Source organism: Heteronotia binoei, chromosome 5 (assembly GCF_032191835.1).
Source record: "Heteronotia binoei isolate CCM8104 ecotype False Entrance Well chromosome 5, APGP_CSIRO_Hbin_v1, whole genome shotgun sequence".
Taxonomy (NCBI): Eukaryota; Metazoa; Chordata; class Lepidosauria; order Squamata; family Gekkonidae; genus Heteronotia; species Heteronotia binoei.
The window spans coordinates 107819703-107845407 of NC_083227.1; the positions used below are offsets into that span (position 1 = coordinate 107819703).

The following is a 25705-nucleotide window of genomic DNA, read 5'->3' on the forward strand; positions in this document are numbered from 1 at the left end:
GTGCTAACAACTACTTTGAATTGAACCAAATAGCTAAGAGGTAGCCAATTGAATGACTGTAGAATGGGTGCCATATGCACATACTTCACCTAGCACTTGATGGCACATGAGGTTGCAGCATCCTGAACTAACTGAAGCTTTTAAATTATCTTTGCAGAACAGATTAGCATAGAGTGCAATGTCGTGAGGTCATTATGGCATGGATCCATGTGACCAGATCAGCTGAGTTGAGGTAGGAGTTCTTTTATGGGCTAACTGAAGATGGAACAAAGCATCTCTGCAGCTGCATTGCAGCTGTTCAGCATTACTTCTCCAGCAGTAATGCTGGGTCTTAACTCAGTCAGCAAGGGCCAATTCTTTTCATGTGGGGATACCCCACAGTTCTTCTCTGCTTTATAGATGTAAAATTGGGCCATCGTCCTATAAAGAGGAGTTTACATATCTGCTCTTTCCTCACTGTAATATCAGTACTGAAGTACACAGAGTAGGATTTAAAATATTTTGAACACACATGAAGCGGTTTTATTCTGAGTCAAGTCACTGGTCCATCGAATTCAGTATTGTCTACTAATCAGTAGTGATTCTCTGAGCCTACTGTCTGATCCTTTTAACTGAAGATTCTGGGGACTTAACTAGGATCTTTTATATGCAACGCAGATAATCTACCACAGCCCTTTAATAAATATAGTGAAGTCTGTTATATTAAAATAGCCATTATTTGTAGCATATTCGTTCCCCTCCCAAACACTTGTATAAAAAAAAGAACCACCATACATTATAGTTCCACCCCCCCAAAGGCCAATATTTTACCAGGTTGTAATAAAGCTATAGGGATAGAACTCATGTGAAAGGTACTTGTTATATGAAGTATAGTAAAATTGGATTAAAATCTTTTGGGAGCAAGTTAGAATCTTAACTGTTGAACCAAGCTACATAAGGTGACTAGAGGAATAAATAAGTTTCCAGACCACAAAAGGAAGGGAAAATATAATCAGTAACATATCAAGAATCCACAAGTAAGAAATAGTGCAAGCCAGGGACAAATTCTGGCACAGAATGTCAAAGAGAGGGCTGAAGTTATGAAGAAAGCAGGGCAGTCAACTATGATGAGAACAGGAGGCGGGACAACCAATAAGGACTCTGACAACGGAGAATAGGCGAGCCAGTTTTGTGTAGTGGTTAAGTGTGCGGACTCTTAAGTGTGGGAGAACCGGGTTTGATTCCCCACTCTTCCACCTGCTAGCATGGCCTTGGGTCAGCCATAGCTCTGGCAGAGGTTGTCCTTGAAAGGGCAGCTGCTGCTGTGAGAACCCTCTCCAGCCCCACCCACCTCACAGGGTGTCTGTTGTGGGGGAGGAAGGTAAAGGAGATTGTGAGCCGCTCTGAGACTCTTCGGAGTGGAGGGCGGGATATATAAATCCAATATCATCAGAATATCTGCTTTTTTTCCTGTTCAGAAGTCTGCTGTCTCCCATATAGATCTGACCATTCACTTAGAACTTCATTAGAGGTTCTTCATTTGGTTCCTTAGCTTGCTGAGGAGGCTGGTGGTGGTGACCAAGTACAGGACATTTGCAGTAATACTTTGCCTAGAGGTCCACCTAGTGCTCTTTCTTGTTAGTATTTAAATAACAGGCAAACACATTTTTCATCTTGGACCATTTCCACAATAGTGTAATTTCCCACACTGATGTTTTTTAAAACTGCACATGATGTGAAATTTTCCTTAGTAGATTTTTCTTTACCAGGTGCAAACCTGGTGAATGGTTTCTGATGCATGGATGTGTATTTTAGTAGTATACCTCTGATAGATTTGTGCCTTTTATCTGGTCTATGACTGATATAATAAAACTCAGCCTGAAGTTTTCTCTTTTTTACCCCACATTTTTGGAATCCCCAGTTTTATCAGGTTCCAAAAATGTGGAAGTAAGAAGGATAAAACTTTGGTTTTATGCCTGGTTAGGAAAACTCTACTGTGGAAAATTCCACATAACTTGCAGTTTTTAAAATTTCAATCTGGGAAATTTTACTACTGCAGAAATAGTCTTGTATTGTTTTGGTGGGCATCTTAATTCATTAGTTTGAGGTTGGTGATGGATTTTATTTTTTGTTGTTGTTATAGTTTTGCCCCAATCTAATAAGTGGATTGTTTGCTGGTTTATTGCTTTTATATAGCTTGTCATTTTATCTGCATTGATTTTTTTTTTTGTTATTGCCTTGCTAATGGTGTAAGCCACTTTGAACAGAATTTGGTTGGGTTTTTTTTAAAGTAGCATATATGTTATTTAAATAATGTGTGTGTGTGTAAACTGCTATCAAATCGTAGCTAACTTATGGTAACCCCAACAAGGGGCTTTCAAGGCACGTGAGAAGCAGAGCTGGTTTGTTATTGCTTTCCCCTTCAGAGTCTTCTTTGGTGATCTTCCATCCAAGTACTGACTCTACTTAGCTTCTGAGATCTGACAAGACAAGGCTCTACCATGCTGCCTTCATATTTTAAATTACATCTATAAAATTTTAATCCCCCCTTTTCTCCTGGGAACAGGGTGGCATGAATGTTTTCTTCTTGATTTTTTAGCGTTACAATTCAGTGTAGTAGGCTTGGCCAAGCTAGTAAGTTAGGAGAGAATTGTACTCCCCCATCCTAGTCTAACTACAATGACACACTGCATCTCAGAAGTTCCTCCTATGGATCAGTAATAGAAAGGGTTCTATCAACTAGAAGATAGAAGAGTCTTGAAAAATCCAAGAACATCTTCAGACATGAGCAGGTGAACTTCATTAAAGGTTCCAGTTATAACTGCCAGCTGATCCTTAGAATTCCTCTGATGAAATGGGTCATGAATACCTTGGAATTTTAGAGGGTGGGCGCTCTGGATACATGAGCATAGTGTTGCTATTGTTGAACTTTGAGAGAGGATGGATTCTCATTGTTAATTTATGCTATGTTGCAAGGGATAGGTTGTAGCACTGCATGCCCTCTGAATACCTATAATGCCACAGACATTCATATCTTGGCTAGAAGTCAAAACCACAGTAAAGTCTCCCATGAGAACATTTATAAGATATACAGTGTACCACAGGCATTTTTTTTCCAGGCATCTAAAAATACAGGAATGTGGTTTGGCACAAAATGAACTTCTTCGCTAAAAGCCCTGAGCCTCAGGCAGCTCCTTTATCACTAGAAACATCATAAGTAACATAAAACAAGAAATTGGCAGGTGTATTGCTAAGTATAAACCCTTAACACTTAAAAACAATCGAACCGATGCATGGCTGGTGGAGTTTATACAGTTTCATCATCTGGATCAGCTTTAGAATCAAAGTCGCATCTTGTAATGTCATCTCTTTAATCTCATCTCCCTTGGTTCTCTTTTTTGCACAAGTCATATGCTGCTGACTTCTTCACATCTGCTACTCCTGCTCCAACTGTCATGCGTTCTTCTATGTAGGTGAGGAGTCTGAACCTGCATCCATCAAAACATCTTCCCTTCTTTAAACCCCTTTCTCAGAAGCCCAGTTTTAACCCAGACCCCACCCTGGCTGCCAGAAGAAGTGTTCTCTGCTTCCCCATTTCCTTCCCCTGCTGCCCCACTCATCTCTTATTTACCTGTTATCAAAATCTGACTTTTCTTGGTTATTTAGAAGGCAAGGCCAAATGGCAGCATCATTTCTGTATACAGTCTGGCACCTATCCCACTGTTCATGCAGGACAAAGTTGAATTCATATTAAGTAATTTGGGTAATACTAATACTAGTATTAAGTAATACTAAGTGATTTGGATATCAGTGACTGTCATCTTCATGAACAGAGGCACAGCATTCATTTGCAGTAGGATTGTCATGTGGTGAATTTTTTAATTGGCCTAGGTCAGTGATTTGTTGCCTTACTGATATCTTTAAGGCTGTGAGTCCTCATTTGACTATACTTAAGTGTGCTTGCATATGGAAATAGGCAATACCTATATCTTTTCGTGCCCATTCAGAAAAACAACAGTCCTATTAATTAACTTGCTGCATGAAACTCTTTAGACGAGAAAGTAGGGAGGAACAAAAGTTCGAGCATGGGTTTCTGTAGAACAAAGCATGATTGTTTTAGGTAAGTCAGACTATAGCATCAATTATTCTTCCATTTTTCTCATGTTCCCATTACTGCTGTTTGCAGTGTTGTTTCATTAAGGCAGCGGGATTCTTTTTGTTCATTGGATTTGTTTGCTTCATTATAGCTGGCTGTCCCTGAGCAGCTTAACTGCGTACTTTCTCCCATCACTTCTCCATCGCAAAGAATTGCAAGGCAGCTGCTTTTTATTGTTCACTAGATAGAAGGAAAAGTGCTTGCAATGTGCACAGGTGTGTGTGCTTTAAATGTCAGCCTTTTCCCTTTTCCCTTCCTGTTTTATCTCTTGTGAACATTCCCTTTCTACAGGGCCAGGGGTTCTTATGTTGGGGTTGTAAGTGCTGGCACCTGCCAGTGTTTCACTTCCAAGTCAGCAACTTGTTCATTCGGCCTAAAATTGCCTTATTTACTCCCTCCTGAGAGCAGAAAGCAAACAGCATCTCCGAGTGGTTGCTGAGACACTTGTGACACTGCTGCAATTTGGACAGGCGTAACCTGAAGTTACATGGTACTGAAATGGTGGTGCTGTTTATGCTGGCTGGTTTGCAACTGTCTGACTCCTAAGACCACTTTCCTAGGAGTAAGTTTCATTCAGTAGACTTGAGTAGGATTCTGAGTAGACCTGTTTAGATGGCACTTTGCTTCTCCCAAAACTTGTTCTTACTTTATTCCCATAGATAAGCCTCTTTTCCCTAATTTCTCCGATTCAACATTTACTTTCATTTCAGTTGATCTGGATTTATTTTTACTCCCCACCAACCTGCTGTTAGCGTGCTACATGATGTTTTCCACACAACATACTACTGACAGCACAAATCATTCCAGCATGCTGATAGAAAGGCCTGATGTCACTCCCTTCACTGCCTGCTTGATTATTCCTGATGCTACGCAGAAGCTGACATCCTGTTAATGTAACAAAGACAGCACTGTGATTACAATCATACCATGAAATGTAAGCATCAGAGAATGAAATTTTAAGAAGAGTAAATACATGGAAAGAATAAGATCAAGATGGGCATCATGCCTTTTCTGACTTTGCCCTAAAGCACTGAACAACCTCATGCCTCCAGAAGGGTCTGAAGAATGACCCTGGTCCAAGAACTGCTTTGCTGTATCATTCAGATTCATCTAGTCCAGCATTCTGTTTCTGTTTACAGCAATGGTCAACCAGATGCCTCTAGTAGCTGACAATCTGGATATAAAAGTGGTGATCATCTCTTCTTTACCCCCAGCTCAGCATCTGATAATCAGAGATAGTGCCTCTTATCTCAGAGGTTCCATTTAAACCACTGTGGCTGATAGCTGTTAACACAAGTTTTCTCCATTAATCCATTTGAAAGATAGCTAAGCTAGCAGCCACTACCACCACCACATTTATTATTTATGTATTTGCAGAATTTGTATTCTGCCTTTTTGCCATTACAAGGATCACCAAGGCAGCTAACAATTTAAAACATCCATGATAAAATTATATTTGAAAACCATTTAAATCAACCCCCCTTTCAAATGTGTATTACTAAAACCATTAAAAACAGTTAAAATATATACAAATAATTAAAATATTTGTTAGGAGGTGGGTTCATTGAGGGAATACCAAATGAAACAAAAAAGTCTTCACCTGTTGGCATAAGATAGCAGCAGAAGGGGAACAGAGGAATCTTCCTGAGGAGCAGAGAGTTCCATGACCGAGAAAGCCCTCCCCTGGATTGCCAGCCGCTGGGTCTGAGCAGAGCATTCCCTACTTTGGGAGGCTACTCCCCTCCCCCGAATAGCGACATCCTCAACACGATGATATCATGTGGAAGTGATGACAACACTCTGGGAATGTTATGCAGGGATGCTGTGGTTTGAGGGCAAAACTCTAGGGTTTGAGGACATCTTGCCAAAATACAACATTGCTACCAGCTCAAAACTGGAAGTGATATAATCACATTGGGACAGTGCTCTAGGATTCCTCCCAACCTGTTTTTAAACCATAGAGTTTGGGATAAATCATTGATATGGTTTCATGCCAGAAGTGATATGTGTTGGTGCAATGCCAAATTGCCCCCCCCCCATTTCCCCCACTGCTGTGTTGAATGGTAGCAGAGAACAGAGGCCCAGAATAGGAGGTCTCCCAGATCTCTGCTCCCTTGCTCCATCTGCTCTCTCACAGGATTAGATGCCTAATAAAAGGTGAAGGTAGTCCCCTATGCAAGCACCAGTCGATTTCAACTCTGGGGTGATGCTACTTTTGCAACATTTTCACAGTAGACTTTTAACGGGGTGGTTTGCCATTGCCTTCCCCAGTAATCTACACTTTCCCCCTAGCAAGCTGGGTACTCATTTTACCGTCCTCGGAAGGATGGAAGGCTGAGTCAATAGGAGCACTGAAATATCTTGGAGCAGAATGCAAGGAAAAGTACTGAAGGATGAGTTTTCTGACATGAGAAGTAGATGTTAATATGAGTTCTCTGAACTTAGAAATTTGCTGAAGATAGGCAAGTCTGTGATGCAGGCAGATTAAGACAGCAGACCCTATTGAGAGGCTGATATGAATATGTGCTAAGAGGGAAGAATTAGGGGACAGAGACCCATGTGCCAATATACAACATCACTTCCAGCATGAAACTGGAAGTGACATCATAATGTCAAGGCAACTCCTGAGGATTTGCCATATTTCCCCCATTTCCCCCGTCAGTCTGTGAAGTGCTGGCAAGGAACTGGAGAGATTGCCAAGAGAAAATGGCCAGGGAAAATGTTGCCCTTCCCCACAGGTAAGAGAAATTACCAGAAAAGATTGATGCCCTTTTATGTACTGGGGCAGGTGCTACAGAGACCTCTTCTCTCATCCGGTGCCATTTCATAAGAAACTCTGGTAGCCCTTCAGAGATCTAATATTTGTAGGCTTTTGTGCTCTTTGATGTATAAGCAACCATTATCGTATGAGTGTTGTTTCAATTTAAAAAAAACCTTTTTATAAGCTGTTTTCCTCTCTGCACGCATCAAATCTATTGCTGTATATGTTCTGTGTTTGAAGATGGAAACATGTTTCTATGCCACAAAACTTGCATATTTAAATTGGCCAAATATAGAATTAAAACTGTTTATACATTGGTAAATCTGTAGTACAATTCAAAACAGAGGTACCCTGACCATTGACTTTGTAGACTATTACTGTATTGAGAATTGCACTAGAAGACTTTTAATTCTCAGGGTGAGAATACACACACACATTTTGGCTGTTTTGACTTTTCATGCTTGCTTCATTTGAAAAGGTATCTAACAGAAAACAGGTTTTTTTGGGGGAAATGTATAAGTTGCAGGTGGACATGAAAAGTACTTTGTTTCTCAGGAATGGCTGGGGAAAAGATGAACAGTTTACATAGACAGACAAATCTACATTAAGTTTCCAGAAGCTGCAATTCATAATTCTGAAAAACCATCTCATCGTTTTGAAAATTTACAAAAGCTTTGCAAAAGTTGAACAAATATTTTTGAAATGCCAAGAGTTTCAAACACTGCATTATCATTTCGAAATCCATTACAAAGGCATGAAAATCAAAAGCACAAATGGGTGGCCTGATAGTTCTAAATTTTGGTTTGCGAATCTGAACTTTTTCACATTGTGAGCTTTCTTGTTTTTCCTTTCTTGTATCTCAGACCTTTACACTCTACTGTCTGTCATCAGTAGGCAGTGGCATATATTAATTAAAATGCAGTGACAGGCATCTTGCTGTTGATTGTACTTCCAGTAACCTGGGGATGGTTGTGTGTGGATAACATGCTCAATAATAACAGCCACAGTCAACATGAGTACAAATCTCTCTGTGTTAGCATCATCACTGTGCAGGCCTGTAGCTACAAGGGGCCTCTGGGGACCCTGCCCCCAACTTCCTACTGAGGCCCCCACCTCAGGGCCCCCTGACCTGGTAGAGAAGGAAGGGAAGGCGAGAGGTGGCTGCAGCGGATCCTTGTGCTCTTGCAGCTGGCTTTTTGCCTCTCCTGTCTACTGGCTGCTGAGAACAGCCCAGTAGGGGAGGTGGATCTCCAGGCTGGGAGACAGGAGGAACCATGCTGGGGTGCTGCAGCCACTGAGGATTGCTTGGCAGTGGATGGGTTTCTTGGGCTTCCCCCCCACCTGCTGCTTCTATGGGATTTTCAAGGCACACATTCTAGCCTGGGGAAGGAGCCAGCTAGGCATACACATACACATACTCACCTTTCCAGCCTCACTTCAACCTGTCTGGGACTCGCTCGCTCTATGCTTCTGCCACCGCTGTGACTTTTCCCACCTGAAAGTTTCTGAAGTGAGTGGCCTGATATCCTGATTCTGAATACGATGTAGTTGTTCAGCACAGTATTTCATTAGTGCCCCCTGAGAAATAAAAATGCCCCCTGACTTGAAAAATCCTGGCTATGGGCCTGTCACTATGTTTTAACAAAGGCTATTTGTTTTACCATAACAAACTAACTTCAGTATAACACTATAAAATTAGGCACAATATTTTATCACTGCCACTTTATCAAAATCCTCCAGTAAACCTGAGCAAATTCTTAGCTCTGGTAGGCCTGTTAAGGCTAGAAGCATTAGGGAAAAATCTGGCAAAAGAGCAGTACTCCCTGATTATTGTTAACGAATAAGGCTAGCTGTAGCCAATAGGAACAGATTTGCTATTCTATAATGGGAAAATACTGGGGTCATGACGCCCTCTGCATCCAAAGCTTTCTCCTTGAAGATTATTCTTTTTCTTCCCTAATTGCTTCTGCTCAGCTAGAGCCTACTACATCTTCAAAACACATTATTTTGTTATGCTGTTACTTACCCAAAGAAGACTAGGAGGTGGTCCTAAGAATCAGTTATGTTCAGTACTCAGTTGTTAAAGGTTTCTGCAGTAAAGAATTTTTTTTTCCTCCTCTGGCATGCAGACCTCGCTATTTGACAAGGGAGGAAGGACAGGGCTTTGATATTCAGGCAGGACAATTCACCTCCAGCTGTCTTCACATTATCAGTATGGAACTAGCTGTTTGTTGAACAGCAGTTCCACAAGGCAGATCAAAGGCAATTTTTTTAAAGAAAATATATGGAAGGGGCAGATATCTAGAAACAACATCTGAAAAATATTTCTGCTATGGGTATTTGTTCCAATTCCATAAACTGGCCAAACTACGACCTACATACATTCTTTCATAAATCTATTTCTGTAACCATTTTCTTCTCTATTCACATGTCAAGCAAATTGTGTAGAGTGAATGCACATTGGAATATGGATTTAGCTCTTGCTTCTCTCCCGCTAGGCAGGCTGACATTAGATAATGAATGTAATGTGTAAATTATGCATATGTATGTAGACTACACCTATGATTGCTAGCATCCAGGTGGGATGTGAAGTTCTCCTAGATTTACAACTGCTCTCCAGACTATAGAGATCAGTTCCCCTGGAAAAAATGGCTGCCTTGGGAGATGGACTATATGGTCTTATATCCATGCTCCATGAATTTCCTAAACTGGAATTGTCAACCTTATTTGGGATATGCACAACTGTACCATGATGCTATAGGGAAGCAGGGAAAAAACCTGCTTCCCAACAGCATAGATTGTGAGGCACATAACATGTGGAAACAGCCCTTGCCTGGTAAAGAATGGCAAAATAATGTGTTTATTACATTGACATCTATGCACATATGTTTCTAGTGGGAATACCAGCAGAACCCCTGAAAATTTAGTAAAACTCACGTAATGTTCCTTCCTTCCTTCCTTCCTTCCTTCCTTCCTTCCTTCCTTCCTTCCTTCCTTCCTTCCTTCCTTCCTTCCTTCCTTCCTTCCTTCCTTCCTTCCTTCCGCTCTCCCTCCCTCAAACTGGTGATCCAACCTACTTTTTATCTCTTCCTTGTCTAGGATTGCCAGGTCCCCCCTGCCTGCTAGTGGGGGGAGATCCTGGCGCTACTCTGCGAGTTTTCTGGTGTGTGCATGAATTGTGCATGGCACAACGACATCACCCAGAAGTGATAGCATTATGCTGGGGACATTGTGCATGACAGTCTAAGTTTTGGGCAAAAACTCTACGGTTTTGGGGGGGGGGTTGCTACAAAACCATAGAGTTCACCCCCCAAAATGAAGTGTCCACATACAGTGTTCCAGCATAATTATGTCACTTTGGGGTGACATCATCATGTCAGGGACGTTGTACCATGACATCCTTGTTTGCGGGTGGGGTTCCCCCATTGGCCAGATGGGGGCTGGTGGATTGGAGCCCCCCAATATGGGGGAAACCCCACTGGGACCTGTGGATTGGCAACAATGTTCACTCTAAGCTGTGGAGTCTTGTGAGCAAAACTACTTTGTGAACTACTGGCATTAAAGTTTTGAGCTACTGCATAAATTAGTTTGCTCTGGGGCCATTTTTCCTGAGCTAAGGCAAAAATGTGAGAGCTGGAGATTAAAAATGGTGAGCTAGCTCACACTAACTCAGCACTGGTTGGCAACCTTATCCCTGTCTTCAGATTCCCTTCCCCTAGCACCCTCTGCCCAAGAAAGCTATGGCTGAGTTTTACTGTGCCAGGGACCAATCTAGATCTAGTTGCATCTTCCCAGATGCTGGGTGATGAAGAACCTGAAAGGACTTCAAAGGGTCACTTCATTGCCCTCTGTATACCCAATCCCACACTTTGTCCTCTTTTCTTCTCCTGACAGCCCTCATATCCTCTCCCCCTTGCCCTGTGTGTAACTGGCTTAAGTCACCTAAGGAGTTTCCATGTCCGGGTAGGTCTGTCAGATCATACTCTGAATCTCTAACCACTATACCTAGGGTTGCCAGCTCTAGGTTGCAAATACATGGAGATTTGGAGGGAGAGCCTGGAGAGGACAGGGTTGGGGTAGGGGAGATACCTCAGCAGAGTATAATACCACAGACTCCGCCCTCCAAAGCAGCCATTTTCTCCAGGGGAACTGATCTTGGTAATCTGGAGATCAGTTGTAATAGTGTGACATCTCCAGGTGCTACATGTAGGTTGTCAACCCTAGCTACACCACACTGGCTGTTGTGAGGTAGCTACTGTTCGACAGCTGCAAGTAGCCAGAACTGGCTGAGTGATGTGGGTTGCAAAGTAGCAAGTCACTCTGATGTTGCTGTCAGGCCCTCAGAAAGTGAAAACATCCCTGGAAATGTCCTGCCCTCTCCTTTCTGTCTTTTAGTGACAGAAACCAAGGCTTCAACTGGCAATGCAATTGTGGTTGCCTGGCTATGGCCACTGAGGGCCTTCTTAAAGCTACAGGTGCTGCTTTTATTATTGGGGGGGGGGGGTGTTGTTCTGTTTAGGTTTTTTTAAAAAAAAAAGATTTTAGATTTTTCTGCAAACCTGGGGCTTTTCTAAGGTTTGTAGAAAGATCTCTTGTCTGTTCATGATTCCAGTTTCAGGGTTTAAGTATCCATATATTTGGCCATATTGAGAATTAGATGTATTGATAACTCCTCTGCATAATTATGTACATTATGCAGAACCTGACTTGCCAGGATTGGCCGATTAATAATAATATGAACATACATAACATAGACTGCTGTCTCATGGGAGCCAGTTTGGTGTAGTGGTTAAGTGTGCAGACTCTTATCCCTGTAAAAACTGGATTTGATTCCCCACTCCTCCACTTGCACCTGCTGGAATGGCCTTGGGAGTTGTCCTTGAAAGGGCAGCTTCTGTGAGAGCTCTCTCAGCCCCACCCCCTTCACAGGGTGTCTTTTGTGTGTCTGTGTGTGAGTGGGTGAAGGTAAAGGAGATTGTGACCGCTCTGAGACTCTGAGATTCAGAGTAAAGGGTGGGATATAAAGCCAATATCATCATCTTCATCTTCATAGACCATTACCTAGAATCATAGAATCATAGAGTTGGAAGGGACCTCTAGGGTCATCTAGTCCAACCCCCTGCATAATGCAGGAAACTCACAAACACTTCCCCCTAAATTCACAAGATCTTCATTGCTGTCAGATGGCCAAGGAAGGAGAGCCCACCACCTTCCAAGGAAGCCTGTTCCACTGAGGAATCGCTCTAACGGTCAGGAAGTTCTTCCTAATGTTGAGCCGGAAACTCTTTTGATTTAATTTCAACCCATTGGTTCTGGTCATACCTTCCGGGGCCACAGAAAACAATACCACACCATCCTCTATATGACAGCCCTTCAAGTACTTGAAGATGGTGATCATATCACCTCTCAGCTGCCTCCTCTCCAGGCTAAACATTCCTAGCTCCTTCAACCTTTCCTCATAGGACTTGGTCTCCAGACCCCTCACCATCGTCGCCCTGCTCTGGGCCCATTCCAGCTTGTCTATATCCTTCTTAACATGTGGTGCCCAAAACTGAACACAATATTCCAGGTGAGGTCTTCCCAGAGCAGAGTAAAGTGATACCATCACATCTTGTGATCTGGACACTATACTTCTGTTGATACAGCCCCAAATTGCATTTGCCTTTTTAGCCACTGCATCACACTGTTGACTCATGTTCAGCGTATGATCCACTAAGACCCCTAGATCCTTTTCACACATACTACTGCTAAGACAACTCTCCCCCATCCTATAACCATGCATTGGATTTTTCCTACCTAAATGCAGAACTTTACATTTATCCCTGTTAAAATTCATTTTATTGATTTTAGCCCAGTTTTCCAGCCTGCCAGGGTCATCCTGTATCCTGTTTCTGTCTTCTTCTGTGTTTGCAATCCCTCCCAATTTAGTATCATCTGCAAATTTAATAAGCATTCCCTCTATTCCTTCATCCAAATCATTGATAAAGATATTGAACAAAACAGGTCCCAGGGCAGATCCTTGAGGTATTTCACTTGTCACTCCTCTCCAAGAGGATAAGGAACCATTCACAAGCATTCTTTGGGTGCAATCTGTCAACCAGTTACAGATCCACCTAACGGTAACAGGATCCAAACCACATTTTACCAACTTGTCAACAAGGATAGTATGTGGAACTTTATCAAAAGCCTTACTGAAATCAAGATAAACGATGTCTGTAGCATTCTCCTGATCCAGCAAGGTAGTCACTTTCTCAAAAAAAGAGATCAGGTTAGTCTGACATGACTTGTTCTTGAGAAAACCATGCTGGCTCTTAGTAATCACATCCATTCTTTCTAAATGTCGGGACCAATTGTTTGATGATTTGTTCTAAAACTTTTCCAGGTATAGATGTCAAGTTGAGGGGTCGGTAGTTACCCGGATCTTCTTTTTTCCCCTTCTTGAAAATGGGGACAACATTCGCCCTCCTCCAATCTTCCGGCATCTCTCCTGTTCTCCAAGAATTCTCAAAAATAATAGCCAGAGGCTCAGAAATTACATCTGCAAGCTCTTTTAGAACCCTTGGATGCATCTGGCCCTGAGGGCTTAGTTTCATTGAAAGAAACTAGGTGTTTATGTACTACCCCTATGCTGATCCTAGATTGGAACTTCATACCCTCTTTATATGTTCTGTTTTTGCCATGATGAGCACCGTTTCCCTCAGAAGAGAAGTCTGAGGAAAAGTAGGAATTGAGCGGTTCCGCCCTCTCTTCATTACCTGTTACAATTTCACTTTCTTGCTCTCGCAATGGGCCTACCGTGTACTTGCTCTTTTTCTTACTCTGAACATAAGAAAAGAACCCTTTTTTGTTGTTTTTAGCATCCTTGGCCAGCCTAAGTTCATATTGAGCTTTAGCTTTCCTAACTTTTTCTCTACAAGCACTGGTGATTTGTTTATATTCATCCTAGGTTATAAGACCCTCCTTCCAATTCCTAAAGGAGTCTTTTTTATTTCTCTTTAGAGAGCTGTCCATGGAGCCACTTCGGCTTCTTTATGCTTTTTCCATTTTTTCTTCTCATAGAAATCGTCTTTGATTGCACTCTCAGTATTTCGCTTTTAAGAAACTCCCACCCCTCCTGAACCCCCTTCCTCCTAAGTATTTCTGACCATGGGATTTTACCCAGCATAGTTCTAAGTTTATCAAAGTTTGCCTTTCTGAAGTCCAACCTGTAAGTCTGACTACGTATAGCTTTTCCCTTCCCTAAGACTGTAAATTCCAAAATCACATGGTCACTACTGCCCAGGGTGCCCACTATTTTCACTTCTTCAATCAATTCTTCCTTGTTGGTGAGAATCAAATCCAAGATAGCAGATCCCTTGTTTCCTTCTTCACTTTCTGGAAAAGGAAGTTGTCAGCAAGACAAGTCAGGAATCTATTTGACTTTTCATTTTTAGCAGAGTTGGACTTCCAACAGATGTCCGGGCAATTGAAATCTCCCATGATCATGGTATTCCTTCTCTTGGAAAACTTTGCAGTCTGCTGTAGAAGTATCTCATCCAAGTCCTCTGCCTGACTTGGCAGTCTATAGCAAACCCCCACAATAATATCACTGTTATTTCTTACTTCTTTTATTTTCACCCAGAGACTCTCAACTGAGCTGCCATGCTCAGATTCACATATTTCCTCACAAGTATATACCTCCTTCACATATACTGCTATGCCTCCGCCCTTTCTCATTTGCCTGTCCCTTTTAAATAAGTTGTACCCCTGAATCCTAATATTCCAGTTGTGAGTGTCATCTCACCAAGTTTCAGTAAGGCCTATTATGTCATAGTCTCCTTCCTTTATTAGGACTTCCAGTTCCTCCTGTTTGTTTCCCATACTCTGTGCATTAGTGTAGAGACATCCCGAGGGTTTTGTTTCCGTACAAGCCTGCAAGTTTACATTACGTAGCGTATGCACCACTCTTTGCAAATCTTTAATGTTCTTATCCCCAGTTTCTGGCATCATACAAGGCTTTGAATTATTGTCTGGCTCCCCCATACAATTTAGTTTAAAGCCCTCCTTATTAGGTTAGCAAGGCTGTTACCAAACACCCTTTTTCCTACTGCCGTTAGGTGCAAACCATCTCCCAATAGAAGACCACCATCTCGAAAGCGTAAGCCATGGTCCAGAAATCCGAAACTTTCCTGACGACACCATCAACATTGGCAATCGTTTATTTGAAGTATTCTTCGTTCTTGTCCCAAGCCACGGCCTTCAACAGGAAGCACTAACGAGAACACAACCTGTGCGCCCAGCTCTTTCACCTTCTGACCAAGAGCCACATAGTCTTTTCTAATACGTTCAGGGCTATGATGGGCAGTATCGTTCGTTCCCACGTGGATCAGCACGAAAGGGTAGTAATCCATGGGCTTGATAAGTCTTCCAATCCTTTCTGTCATGTGCTGGATGCTTGCAACTGGCAGACAGCAGACCTCTCGGGATGACAAGTCCAGTCGGCACACTTTGGGCTCCACCCCTCTGAGCAAGGAGTCTCCAATCACCACCACCTTTCTCTTCCTATATTGGGGAGCAGAAGCTCCAGGCTTCTTATCCACAGGATCCTGAGAAAGTTTCTTCAAGCTTCGTGGAGGCTGGGGAAGTAGCCCTTGTTCCAATGGCTCAGAATCAGTTACTGTGGGGTGATCCTGAAACCTGTTGCTGAGCAGCAGGGGCTCAGAACATCTCCTGATTTTCTTTCTCCTTTGGGTTACATTTTTCCAGGAACCCTCCCCCTGTGTTGGGTCCTCTTCTAATTGCTAAGATACCATTTCCTCTCTCTCCTCTTGTCCTTTCAAGAGCACCTCATATGTTTTGTCAAGAAAATCCTCATCTTCCTTTATACATTGCATCATGGACAATCATGCCTCCAGTCCCTGTATCTTTTCCTCCAGCAGGGCCACTAACTTACACTTGCTGCAAGTGTAATTCATGCTACTCTTAGGTAGAAATACAAACATCCCACAGTCTTTACACATCACTGCTTCTGCTCCCTCACCAGCCATACTGCTGCAATCCATTTCAAAATGTTCTTTATCTTTACTTCTCTTTAAATCTCACTACCAACTGCCACTTGAAACTACTTTTGAGTAACTACCCACCTTTCTACAGAACCCCTATGCTAGACCCCCAGGCCTAAGAGCCACAGCATCTCTGCCATCTTCACTTGCAAGGTTTTTTCTGGCTTTTTATGTTGTTTAATAAAAATCATAACCTTAGACTTATTGTTATTAATTTGCAATTTTTCCTCAAGTTCTTCCTATGGTTTCAAAAGTTCTAGAAATTTTTGCATCCATGTTATGTGCATGCATCTATGAAGCCTATGTTATGCATGTTTATATTATTATTATTAATAACAATGTTTATGTTTAATTCAATCTATACCCCGCCCTCCCCACCAAGGTGGCCTCAACAACTTATTCGCCCAATCCTGGCAAGTCAGGTTCTGAGTGATGTACATAAGAGGAGTTATCAATACATCTAATTCTCAATATGGCCAGATGTTATATCATTGAAGGCAGTGGAGGGGTGGGTGCATGAGGGCAGGCACAATTCTTTTATCCTACCATGTGTTTTCTACAGTGAGAAGATGGAAATATTGTCTATGCTAGATCTGTGGTTATTTGTATAGCCTGATGTTAGATGCAAGGAATTTCCTACTTCTGTCTACACTGTAGATCATTTTAATGGTTTTCTACGTTTTTTGCTGTATACTTCCTTGTATAAATTTTGTGCTACATTCATCTCCCTTACCAGCCAGTCTCTTCTATCAGTGTTATCTGCTGAAATTACCATGACTTTCATCTGCAGGTTTTATGTACATCGTACGTATATATTTATGTGAGAGAGATGAATGTAAATGAAGAGAGACTGTTAATTTTGAAACCCAATGATAACAATGTAGGTGGAGTCCATTAGTTTGTCTGATTGATTAATTACTCAATACAAATTCCAAACCCATCCTTTGCAACTTCACTGCAGTCATTGCTGAATGTGTCCTACAGTTTCATAGAATCATTCAATAGAAAAGGCACACTAGCAGAGCTGTATGAATTTTAGGAATGTTCAGGCAAATTACTGTTCCTCTATTGGTATTTATTTACCTTGAACATTTCTTTCCCTTCTTTTTACAGATTGTCATTATACCCGCCTGTTTGTGTATCTGTTTTGAGCTTCACTGACTCTGCTACCACCTTCAGCCATGTACCATCTGCTTCTAGTCTCTGTACCCATTGAATTATATACACAGTGGGAGGAATGAGGGCTCTCTGTTAGCTTTCGAGTCAGGCATATGTGGGATTCAAGAAGTACTGTTTTTCTGAAGCTTGGGGGCATCCCATGAAAAATCTTGAGAAAATGAGAAACATATCTTCAAAACCTTCTGACTGTGTAGCACGCTCGGCTTGCCACAGTGGAAGAATGCGGGGGGGGGGGGGCAGAGTGGGAAATCTCAGAGAGAGTATCAAGCTGGCCAAGTATTCAGATACACCTTTCTGTTTCAATCTCATTTCCAAGGTAGCTGATGGTTGTTGTTGTTGTTTGTGACTGCCTTAGCAATGGGGCACACAATCATAAACATACACCATATCAATGACATGACAGCTGTCACTGTAATATCTGAGCATCTTGCAACCATTCATTCATTTATTCTCTCACTGTCTGCAATGCTTGAATTATGCCTGTGGAAAGTCACAGCAAAAGAGTACTTTTATAAAGGCACCTGCAATGAAGGCTAGTAGGTCTTTGATACACAACTGCTATGTGAAAGAAAGTAATCTATTCTTGAGCAAATTGTCCAGTTCAAGAATTTTGTTGTGGATTAAGGGTCTGAAGCTGAATCTTAAACCCTTGAGCACTTTCTAGACTATTCTTTTCATTTCTTTCAAAAGATATTTTCATGGCAGACTATGCCTATTTGTTAACGTATCCATCTCTCTTCCTCTTAACATCTCTCAACAGATCTTCAATGACAAAAAGAATCAGTTTGAAGTAAAAGAGAATGTCCCAAAGAAAATAGTGGAAAAAGTGGCAGGTGACATCGAGACCCTGTTGGCCAAGAAGGTTCGGGCATTAAAGGTAAGATGGCTCATTCGAGCATTAGTCTTAATTGGTGTCTCTGTCAGATCAGAGAATGAGCAATAATGGACCTGATATGTGTAATGATCATCTAATATTTGCATAGCTCTAGGGACTGATATAGAGTACTTTATTCAGAATGCTTCACAGAGTGTTTGGAAGGTGGAGAGTTTGGTAATTTTTAAGAAATCCCCAGGATAGTAGCTATTCAAATTGAGTAGTTTTTTGGTCTTTGTATCTCTGCCATTTTTGAGACCGTAACTAGAGATCCCTTTAAACATTGTCAGTGTCCCTCTCCTGCTTGATGGGTCTAAATTGTCTCAACCTTTAGTCTAAACTCTACTTTCTAGAGAAGCAGCTTTTTCTACTTCTTTGGCGGCTTTAATCCAAAATGTTAATGTGCAAGCAGCTCTTGGGATGAAGAACAGAAAACACTCAAGAGTTATGATATGGTGTATTGTTAGTTGTCTCAGATTTTGACACACACTGTCAATGTAACTTTTCATTTTGTATAATTTCCTTCCTGAATGAACATGTTATATTTGTTCTGGAACCAGCCAGTCTGCTAAAACTGTAATGTTGCTTGAACTTCTCTTTCTGTATTTGGGTTTCTTACTTTACTTGTTCAGAACAAAAACCATCACACTGAGGCTTTAAGTGAGAGTTTTTATATTTGCATAGTTATATACAGTTTGCATACAGCACAGAGCTTATTTCCATGGATCATTGAAGCAAGGCAAAGTTTAATTAACTAGATGGTATTGTTGTAGTGCAGGGTACCCAACATTGTGACAGAAAATCAACTCTTTAGTGTAGGGCCACCTTGTTCAAGCTCAGAGCTATTTCCTTGCTATTTCTGAGCCATCCACTAGGCCTTAGCTGGGCCTCTCTATTGTCTGAAACATAGCCATGCTGAAAAACATACAGGAATTTCTGGGTTTCCTAAAATACCAAATCAGCACAAAGTCAGCACAGGGTCAGCCTGACCCTTTGGAAAGATCCTTTATGTTGAGCAAGAGATAGTCAGGAGACTGGCTTATTGGCCTGAAGGTCATCCATTCATTACAGTGGATGGGAAACCCACACGGGAGGCGCAGACAGTACTATAGAAGATAAAACCCCAGAAGGGTCTGTTCTGTTGTTCTAATCCTCCCAAAACACTAGCAATGCACATTGAACACACAGGGAGCATGCAGACACACATGCTCTGCATGCAGCTGCACACAAGCTCAGCCTGCCTGGGGTGATGTAATGTAGATGTGGGGAGGTTGGTTTGGACCCTCCATAAAAGGCAGAGTGTTACAGCAGCTCAGGGTCATGGGGGAGGGAACTACTGCCAGCATCTGGGAAACCTGGGTACCAAGGAGCTTTCCATAAGGACAGGCATACCTAGCTCTGTTTTTGACTCTCTGGGGTAGAGGCTTTCCTGCCTCAAGGGTAGGAAGGGACTTAGCCTTTAAGAAAGGAATTGGTCTCTTGCCTCTTGGGGAGGTGGGAGGTTTGCTACAGTGCTCTGTCTGTCCTGTTCAATAAACTGTTCTTCAACTGTGAACTCATCTCCATGTTTACTGGGCTGGACGGGCCAGTGGGAATATCTTCAGTGGTGCATGATCCTGCCTTCTTCTGTGAGTGAGGCTCCCTCACCACAACAGAGGCAGCTGCAAGCAAGTTCCTCTTGGGTTGTAGTGTTTAACTGGTGGGACTATCTGCTGCAGGCCATCCTGGACGATAGTACAGTTCTAACAAAACTCTCTAACCCAGAATCCTGCCTACATTTTAATGAAGAAAGTTCTTCCATGGATCATTGAAGCACCTAACAATTGTACTCATGGACACCATGGTACTTCTAAGCTCCACAGTGCTGTGAGCAAAAATTCTACCTTGTGAGCAAAAAAGCTAGTAGCATTAAAGTTGCGAGCAAGTCTAGATTTGACTGTCACATAAATTAGTTTTTCAGAAGATTATTTCCATTGTCTTGTACAAATCTCAGAATGAATTCTTTTAAACTAGATTTTAAGAAAAACTTAAACATTATAAGACAAAACAGAATCAAGTCAAATTTCATTACATAAAATGTTGTCCTCTGTATGAGTAGACCAGGCCTCCAGTGAGCAGATCTACCTGCCCATTTCCACTATACTGGTAGATCTGGTCTCCAGAGAACAGGTCTACCCTTCCCTTTCCATCATATTGGTAGACCTGGCCCCCAGACAACAGGTCTACTCACCTCTTCCCACTATATTGGTAGACCTGGGCTCACCTTGCTGAGCCTTAGAAAACATACCAGCACGTTAAGGGGGGGGGGGGGGGAGGAAGACTCTTGCAGCGTACTTTGATTTTTTTTTTAAAGTAAAATATGACACATTTCCTGGCCAAGTATAACAGAAGTGGGACATAGATTCATGTGGGTAGCTGTGTTGGTCTGAAGCAGCAGAACAAAGTTTGAGTCTAGTAGCACCTTTAAGACCAACAAAGTCTAATTTAAGTTTAATTTAAGAGGTGAAACAATCACTGTCAGAACCCTGCCTAACCCAACAAACAGGAAGTTGCTTAAATATCAACCTGCCCAAATGACTTATCTGTTCAAATATTTATAGCCCAATTTTTCTGTGACTCATGGCAGATTACTAATCATACTGAAAAGCATAATAGAGGTGTGAAAAAAATGATTCCCTCCCCTGCTCCATTATAACCCATGGAGACCATTCTAGTCAATGGGCCCCATGGAGAATGGGCTCTGTGGAGAATCAATTCAGGAATATCTGGGGCTCTGGGGAGGGGCTTTGTTTTTTTAGGTTGAGGAACCAAATTTGCAACATAGCTGCTTGTGCCTCTCCTCAAACCGCCCTCCATGTTTCAAAAGATTAGACCAGAGAGTCCAATTCTATGGGTCCCAGAAGGAGGTGCTCCAATTCTCAATTGTTTCCAATGGAGGGGGGAAATACTTTTAGCTGAAAGCTAAGATGCCTGAGAAGCCAGCTAAAATTTTGTGCACTAGTGTGCCCTAACAAAGCTTGGAGGGAACACTGGTACTCACCAACACTTTTCTTGGCAACTATCAAACGTTTTTAGGAAGTGGGTGGGGGAGGAGGGGCACTTGCCTACCTTGGGTTTCTGATTGGCCACTGGCCACTGATTGTGTATGCTGTTGAAATTAACATTGTTACAGTGGCAGTTGCCACCACAATGCTTGTTTTATTCTTTCTCTGTCCCATTTCTCAATGTGGTTTTAAATTACAATCTTTCTCTCCTGCACTTGGTCTTCCATGGTGTGTGTTGCACCTACTACCATGTGTCAGAATTTTGAAGGTGCCCTTGGACTCAGAAAGACTGGGTACCTCTACTGTAGTGTAAGAATTGAAGGAATGATGGAGTAACCAATGCTGATACTGATGCCAGTAGACTTATGCATTCAGTCTGTTTAACTTTTTAATTAAACCAAGGTTTTAGTTCATAGGAACATTTGAAAGGTGACAATGTCCTGTATAGCTATGTACATTTATTTTGTACTACAAATTTGCTAGGCACATAAACAGAAATGATAGTTCATGCTGCAAAGTACCCATGTGATGTCAAATGGACTTTACCTTTTATTTGTCTGTAGGCTACTCTGCCCAATTATAGACAAGGAACAGCACACTGAGCAATAATACAGAACAACACATTATGCAGACAGTGTGTAACTAGAACTCTGGCCAATGGGAGTGCCAGTTTGAGGAGGGAATGGTGGTTAGTGGGCCAGACTTCCTCTGCATTCCACCAGATGACTGACATCAAAGCCTGTTACCACAGCCACCTCTATCTCCATATTCCTGTCTTGCCTGGGAACTGATGATGGGGATCTGATTATGCTTTATGGGGGCTGAATATGATCAAAGGACTATTTAGTTCTGAAAGGATACAAGGTCATTGTATATTTATTTGTTACATAGAAGAGAGACTGTTGTACAGTTGTAGATTGTTATGCAACAGTAAATAAATGCACCTGCTAAACATAAGAACATAAGAAAAGCCATGTTGGATCAGGCCAACGGCCCATCAAGTCCAACACTCTGTGTCACACAGTGGCAAAAAATTTTATATACACACATACACTGTGGCTAATAGCCACTGATGGACTTGTGCTCCATATATTTATCTAAACCCTTCTTGAAGGTGGCTATACTTGTGGCCGCCACCACCTCCTGTGGCAGTGAATTCCACATGTTAATCACCCTTTGGGTGAAGAAGTACTTCCTTTTATCCGTTTTAACCTGTCTGCTCAGCAATTTCATTGAATGCCCACGAGTTCTTGTATTGTGAGAAAGGGAGAAAAGTACTTCTTTCTCTACTTTCTCCATCCCATGCATTATCTTGTAAACCTCTATCATGTCACCCCGCAGTCGACGTTTCTCCAAGCTAAAGAGTCCCAAGCGTTTCAACCTTTCTTCATAGGGAGAGTGCTCCAGCCCTTTAATCATTCTAGTTGCCCTTCTCTGGACTTTCTCCAATGCTATAATATCCTTTTTGAGGTGCGGCGACCAGAACTGCACACAGTACTCCAAATGAGACCGCACCATCGATTTATACAGGGGCATTATGATACTGGCTGATTTGTTTTCAATTCCCTTCCTAATAATTCCCAGCATGGCGTTGGCCTTTTTTATTGCAGACGCACACTGTCTTGACATTTTCAGTGAGTTATCTACCACAACCCCAAGATCTCTCTCTTGGTCAGTCTCTGCCAGTTCACACCCCATCAACTTGTATTTGTAGCTGGGATTCTTGGCCCCAATGTGCATTACTTTGCACTTGGCCACATTGAACCGCATCTGCCACGTTGACGCCCACTCACCCAGCCTCAACAGATCTCTTTGGAGTTCCGCACAATCCTCTCTGGTTCTCACCACCGTGAACAATTTAGTGTCATCCGCAAACTTGGCCACTTCACTGCTCACTCCCAACTCTAAATCATTTATGAACAAGTTAAAGAGCATGGGACCCAGTACCCAGTGCTAAAACTTCCATCTCTGTACAAAACATAAAAATGCCGGATCTTTGCCCTCCTTTGTGTCTGGCTACCTTTTATTTTAATAACTGATTAACATTATTGGGAATTTTTATTGGAAGTGTGACCTTGTTTTTCAGTCACACAGTCGACTGTCGCACAGACAACTGACTCTTTGCAACCCCATGGACCAGGTCAAGCCAGGCCCTCTTGTCTTCCACCATCATCCAAAGTCTGCTCAAATTCGTGTTTGTTACATCAGTAACACTGTCCAGCCATCTCATCTTTTGCTGTCCCCTTCTTCTTTTGCCTTCTGTCTTTCCCAGCATCAGGATCTTCTCCAGTGAGTGCTCCCTTTTCATTTGGTGGCCAAAGTATTTGAGCTTCAGCTTCAGCATCTGACCTTCCAGGGAGCATTCAGGGTTGATTTCCCTTAGGACTGACTGATCTGATTTTCTTGCAGTCCAAGGGACTCTCAAGAATCTTCTCCAGCACCACAGCTCGAAAGCATCTATTCTTCTGTGCTCGGCCTTCCTTATGGTCCAACTCCCATGGCCATACATTACTACTGGGAATACCATGCTTTGACTATATCGGCTTTTGTTGGCAGGGTGATGTCTCTTCTTTTTATTATATTGCCTAGGTTTGCCATAGCTGTCCTCCCAAGGAACAAATGTCTTTTAATTTCATGGCTACAGTAACCATCTGCAGGGATCTTGGATCCCAGGAATATGACGTCTGTCACAACTTTCATGTCTTCCCCTTCTATGTGCCAAGAAGTGATGGGGTTGGATGCCATGATCTTAGTTTTTTTGATGTGGAGTTTCAAGCCTACTTTTGTGCTCTCCTCTTTCACCCTCAGCAAGAGGTTCTTTAGGTCCTCTTCACTTTCTGCCATTAGAGTGGTGTCATCTGCATATCTGAGGTTGTTGATGTTTTTCCTGGCAATCTTAATTCCAGATTGGTCTTCATCCAGCTTGGCATTCCTCATGATGTAGTTTGCATATAAATTAAATAAGCAGGGTGACCTATACATACATTAAATATGGTAAATAAATACAAGTGGGAGCCCCATGAGGACTTGCAGGGAATGTCTCATTTCCCCCTCTCCCATTGTTTCATCTTTCTCTCTCCTGAAAACCTCCATAGCCTCTCCCCCTTTTCTTGTGTCATTCTCTCCTTCCTACCACCAGCCTTACCTTTATCTTTCCCCACCACATCTTCAGCTTTTCCCCCTCCCCTCTTCCTGGGAGCCTCTACCCAGAAAAACTATGGCTCTTTTGCACAGTGTCAGCCACTGTTCTGGGCCAAGTTGTGCAGTGGAGACCTGGAAGGACTTGCAGCGGGGGCACCTAATTTTACCCCTGTATCCTCCTCCCTACACCATTTCCTCTTTTCTTCTTCCTGGTAGCTGCTTATCTTTCTTTCCTTCTCCTTCCCATGAAACCCCATAAATTAGGGTGCTGTCCCATTGCTGTGACACTGCATCACTAAGCTGATCTCAAAACAAATTCCCCCTCTTATCTTTTTAGTAAGATCACCTGCACTGGAGTCTCTGTCTCTGTTTTGTGATTCATAAGAGAAAACTTATTTTTGTCAAGTTGGGAAGATGATCATGCATGAGAGATAGGACAATATGAAAGCAGCTTCTCCTCATCCAGTCAAGGCAGCTGTCTCTCCATTCTGTTGCTGTAGTGTTATCCCAGACAGTATTTTTTAATTACTTGCCAGAATGAGAGGCTCACTCATATTGATCAAGAATTCAGTACAGTCATGACTTGTAGTTCAAAGCAAAACATCTGTGCATCAAGATGCAAGAAATGAAGCCTTTATAACAAAAAACATAACTTTGGATAAGCACCCAACAGGATAGACCACTGAATTTTGGAATTAAATTTGTTGTCCCTGGTATTCATACAGTCTCTCTTAATAGCTTGGTATAGACAGGTGAGCAGCCCTGTGGTGCAGAGTGCTAAGCTGCAGTACTGCAGTCCAAGCTCTGCTCACGACCTGAGTTTGATCCCAGGAGAAGCTGGGTTCAGGTAGCTGGCTCAAGGTTGACTCAGCCTTCCATCCTTCCAAGGTTGGTAAAATGAGTACCCAGCTTGCTGAGGGTAAAGTGTAGATGATTGGGGACCCCAGATAATTTATTTTGCCTTTCATATGTTGAGCATTCTGTACTAGTTTTCAGTAAGAGGTTGTTCCTTGAAGTGTGATCTTTCTGCACTGTGATCTGATTAAAGACTGCTGTCCAGGCATGCTGGTGTTTTTTTAAAAAAAAATATCTCAAGAGCTTATCTTGTCCAATAAAATGAGATCTAGCAGTTGCAGAGAGTAAAGAGTCAGTTAAAAAGGGCCTGGGATATTTTGTGCTCCCTTCAATATTTTCTCTCTGCCTCTAATCCAGTTTGGCAGCTCAGTTCAGCAGAGTCACTCTGGTTGTATCTGTTTCCTTAATGTTCAAGTCCCTTGGCAGTGGGCACTCACCTTAAAGCTGGCTTCTGTTTCTCACTTGTCTTGTGGCTCAGTGGAGTCAGTATTTTGACTGTTTCATTTTCCCAAAAATAAAATATGGTTTGAGTACTGGGAAAGTGAGATATTCCAGAAACAAAAGTTCTACCATGGGGGGGAAAGACAATTGAATCCCTTGTAACTAACTTGTAGAAATAACACATATGCTACTCATCAGGAGTCATTATGTAGAAAAATAAGTGGTGGAGCTCAC

At 42.2% G+C, this 25705-nt stretch overlaps 1 protein-coding gene across 1 annotated transcript in view; it reads left to right on the forward strand.

Annotated features, from left to right (window-relative positions):
* CACNA2D2 (calcium voltage-gated channel auxiliary subunit alpha2delta 2) overlaps nucleotides 1–25705 on the forward strand; it is a 1052991-nt gene that overhangs the window by 269001 nt on the left and 758285 nt on the right. Inside the window, exon 3 of the mRNA XM_060240024.1 lies at nucleotides 17877–17993. Coding sequence (XP_060096007.1) covers nucleotides 17877–17993 — 117 coding nt within the window. The remainder of the gene's footprint in view (nucleotides 1–17876; nucleotides 17994–25705) is intronic.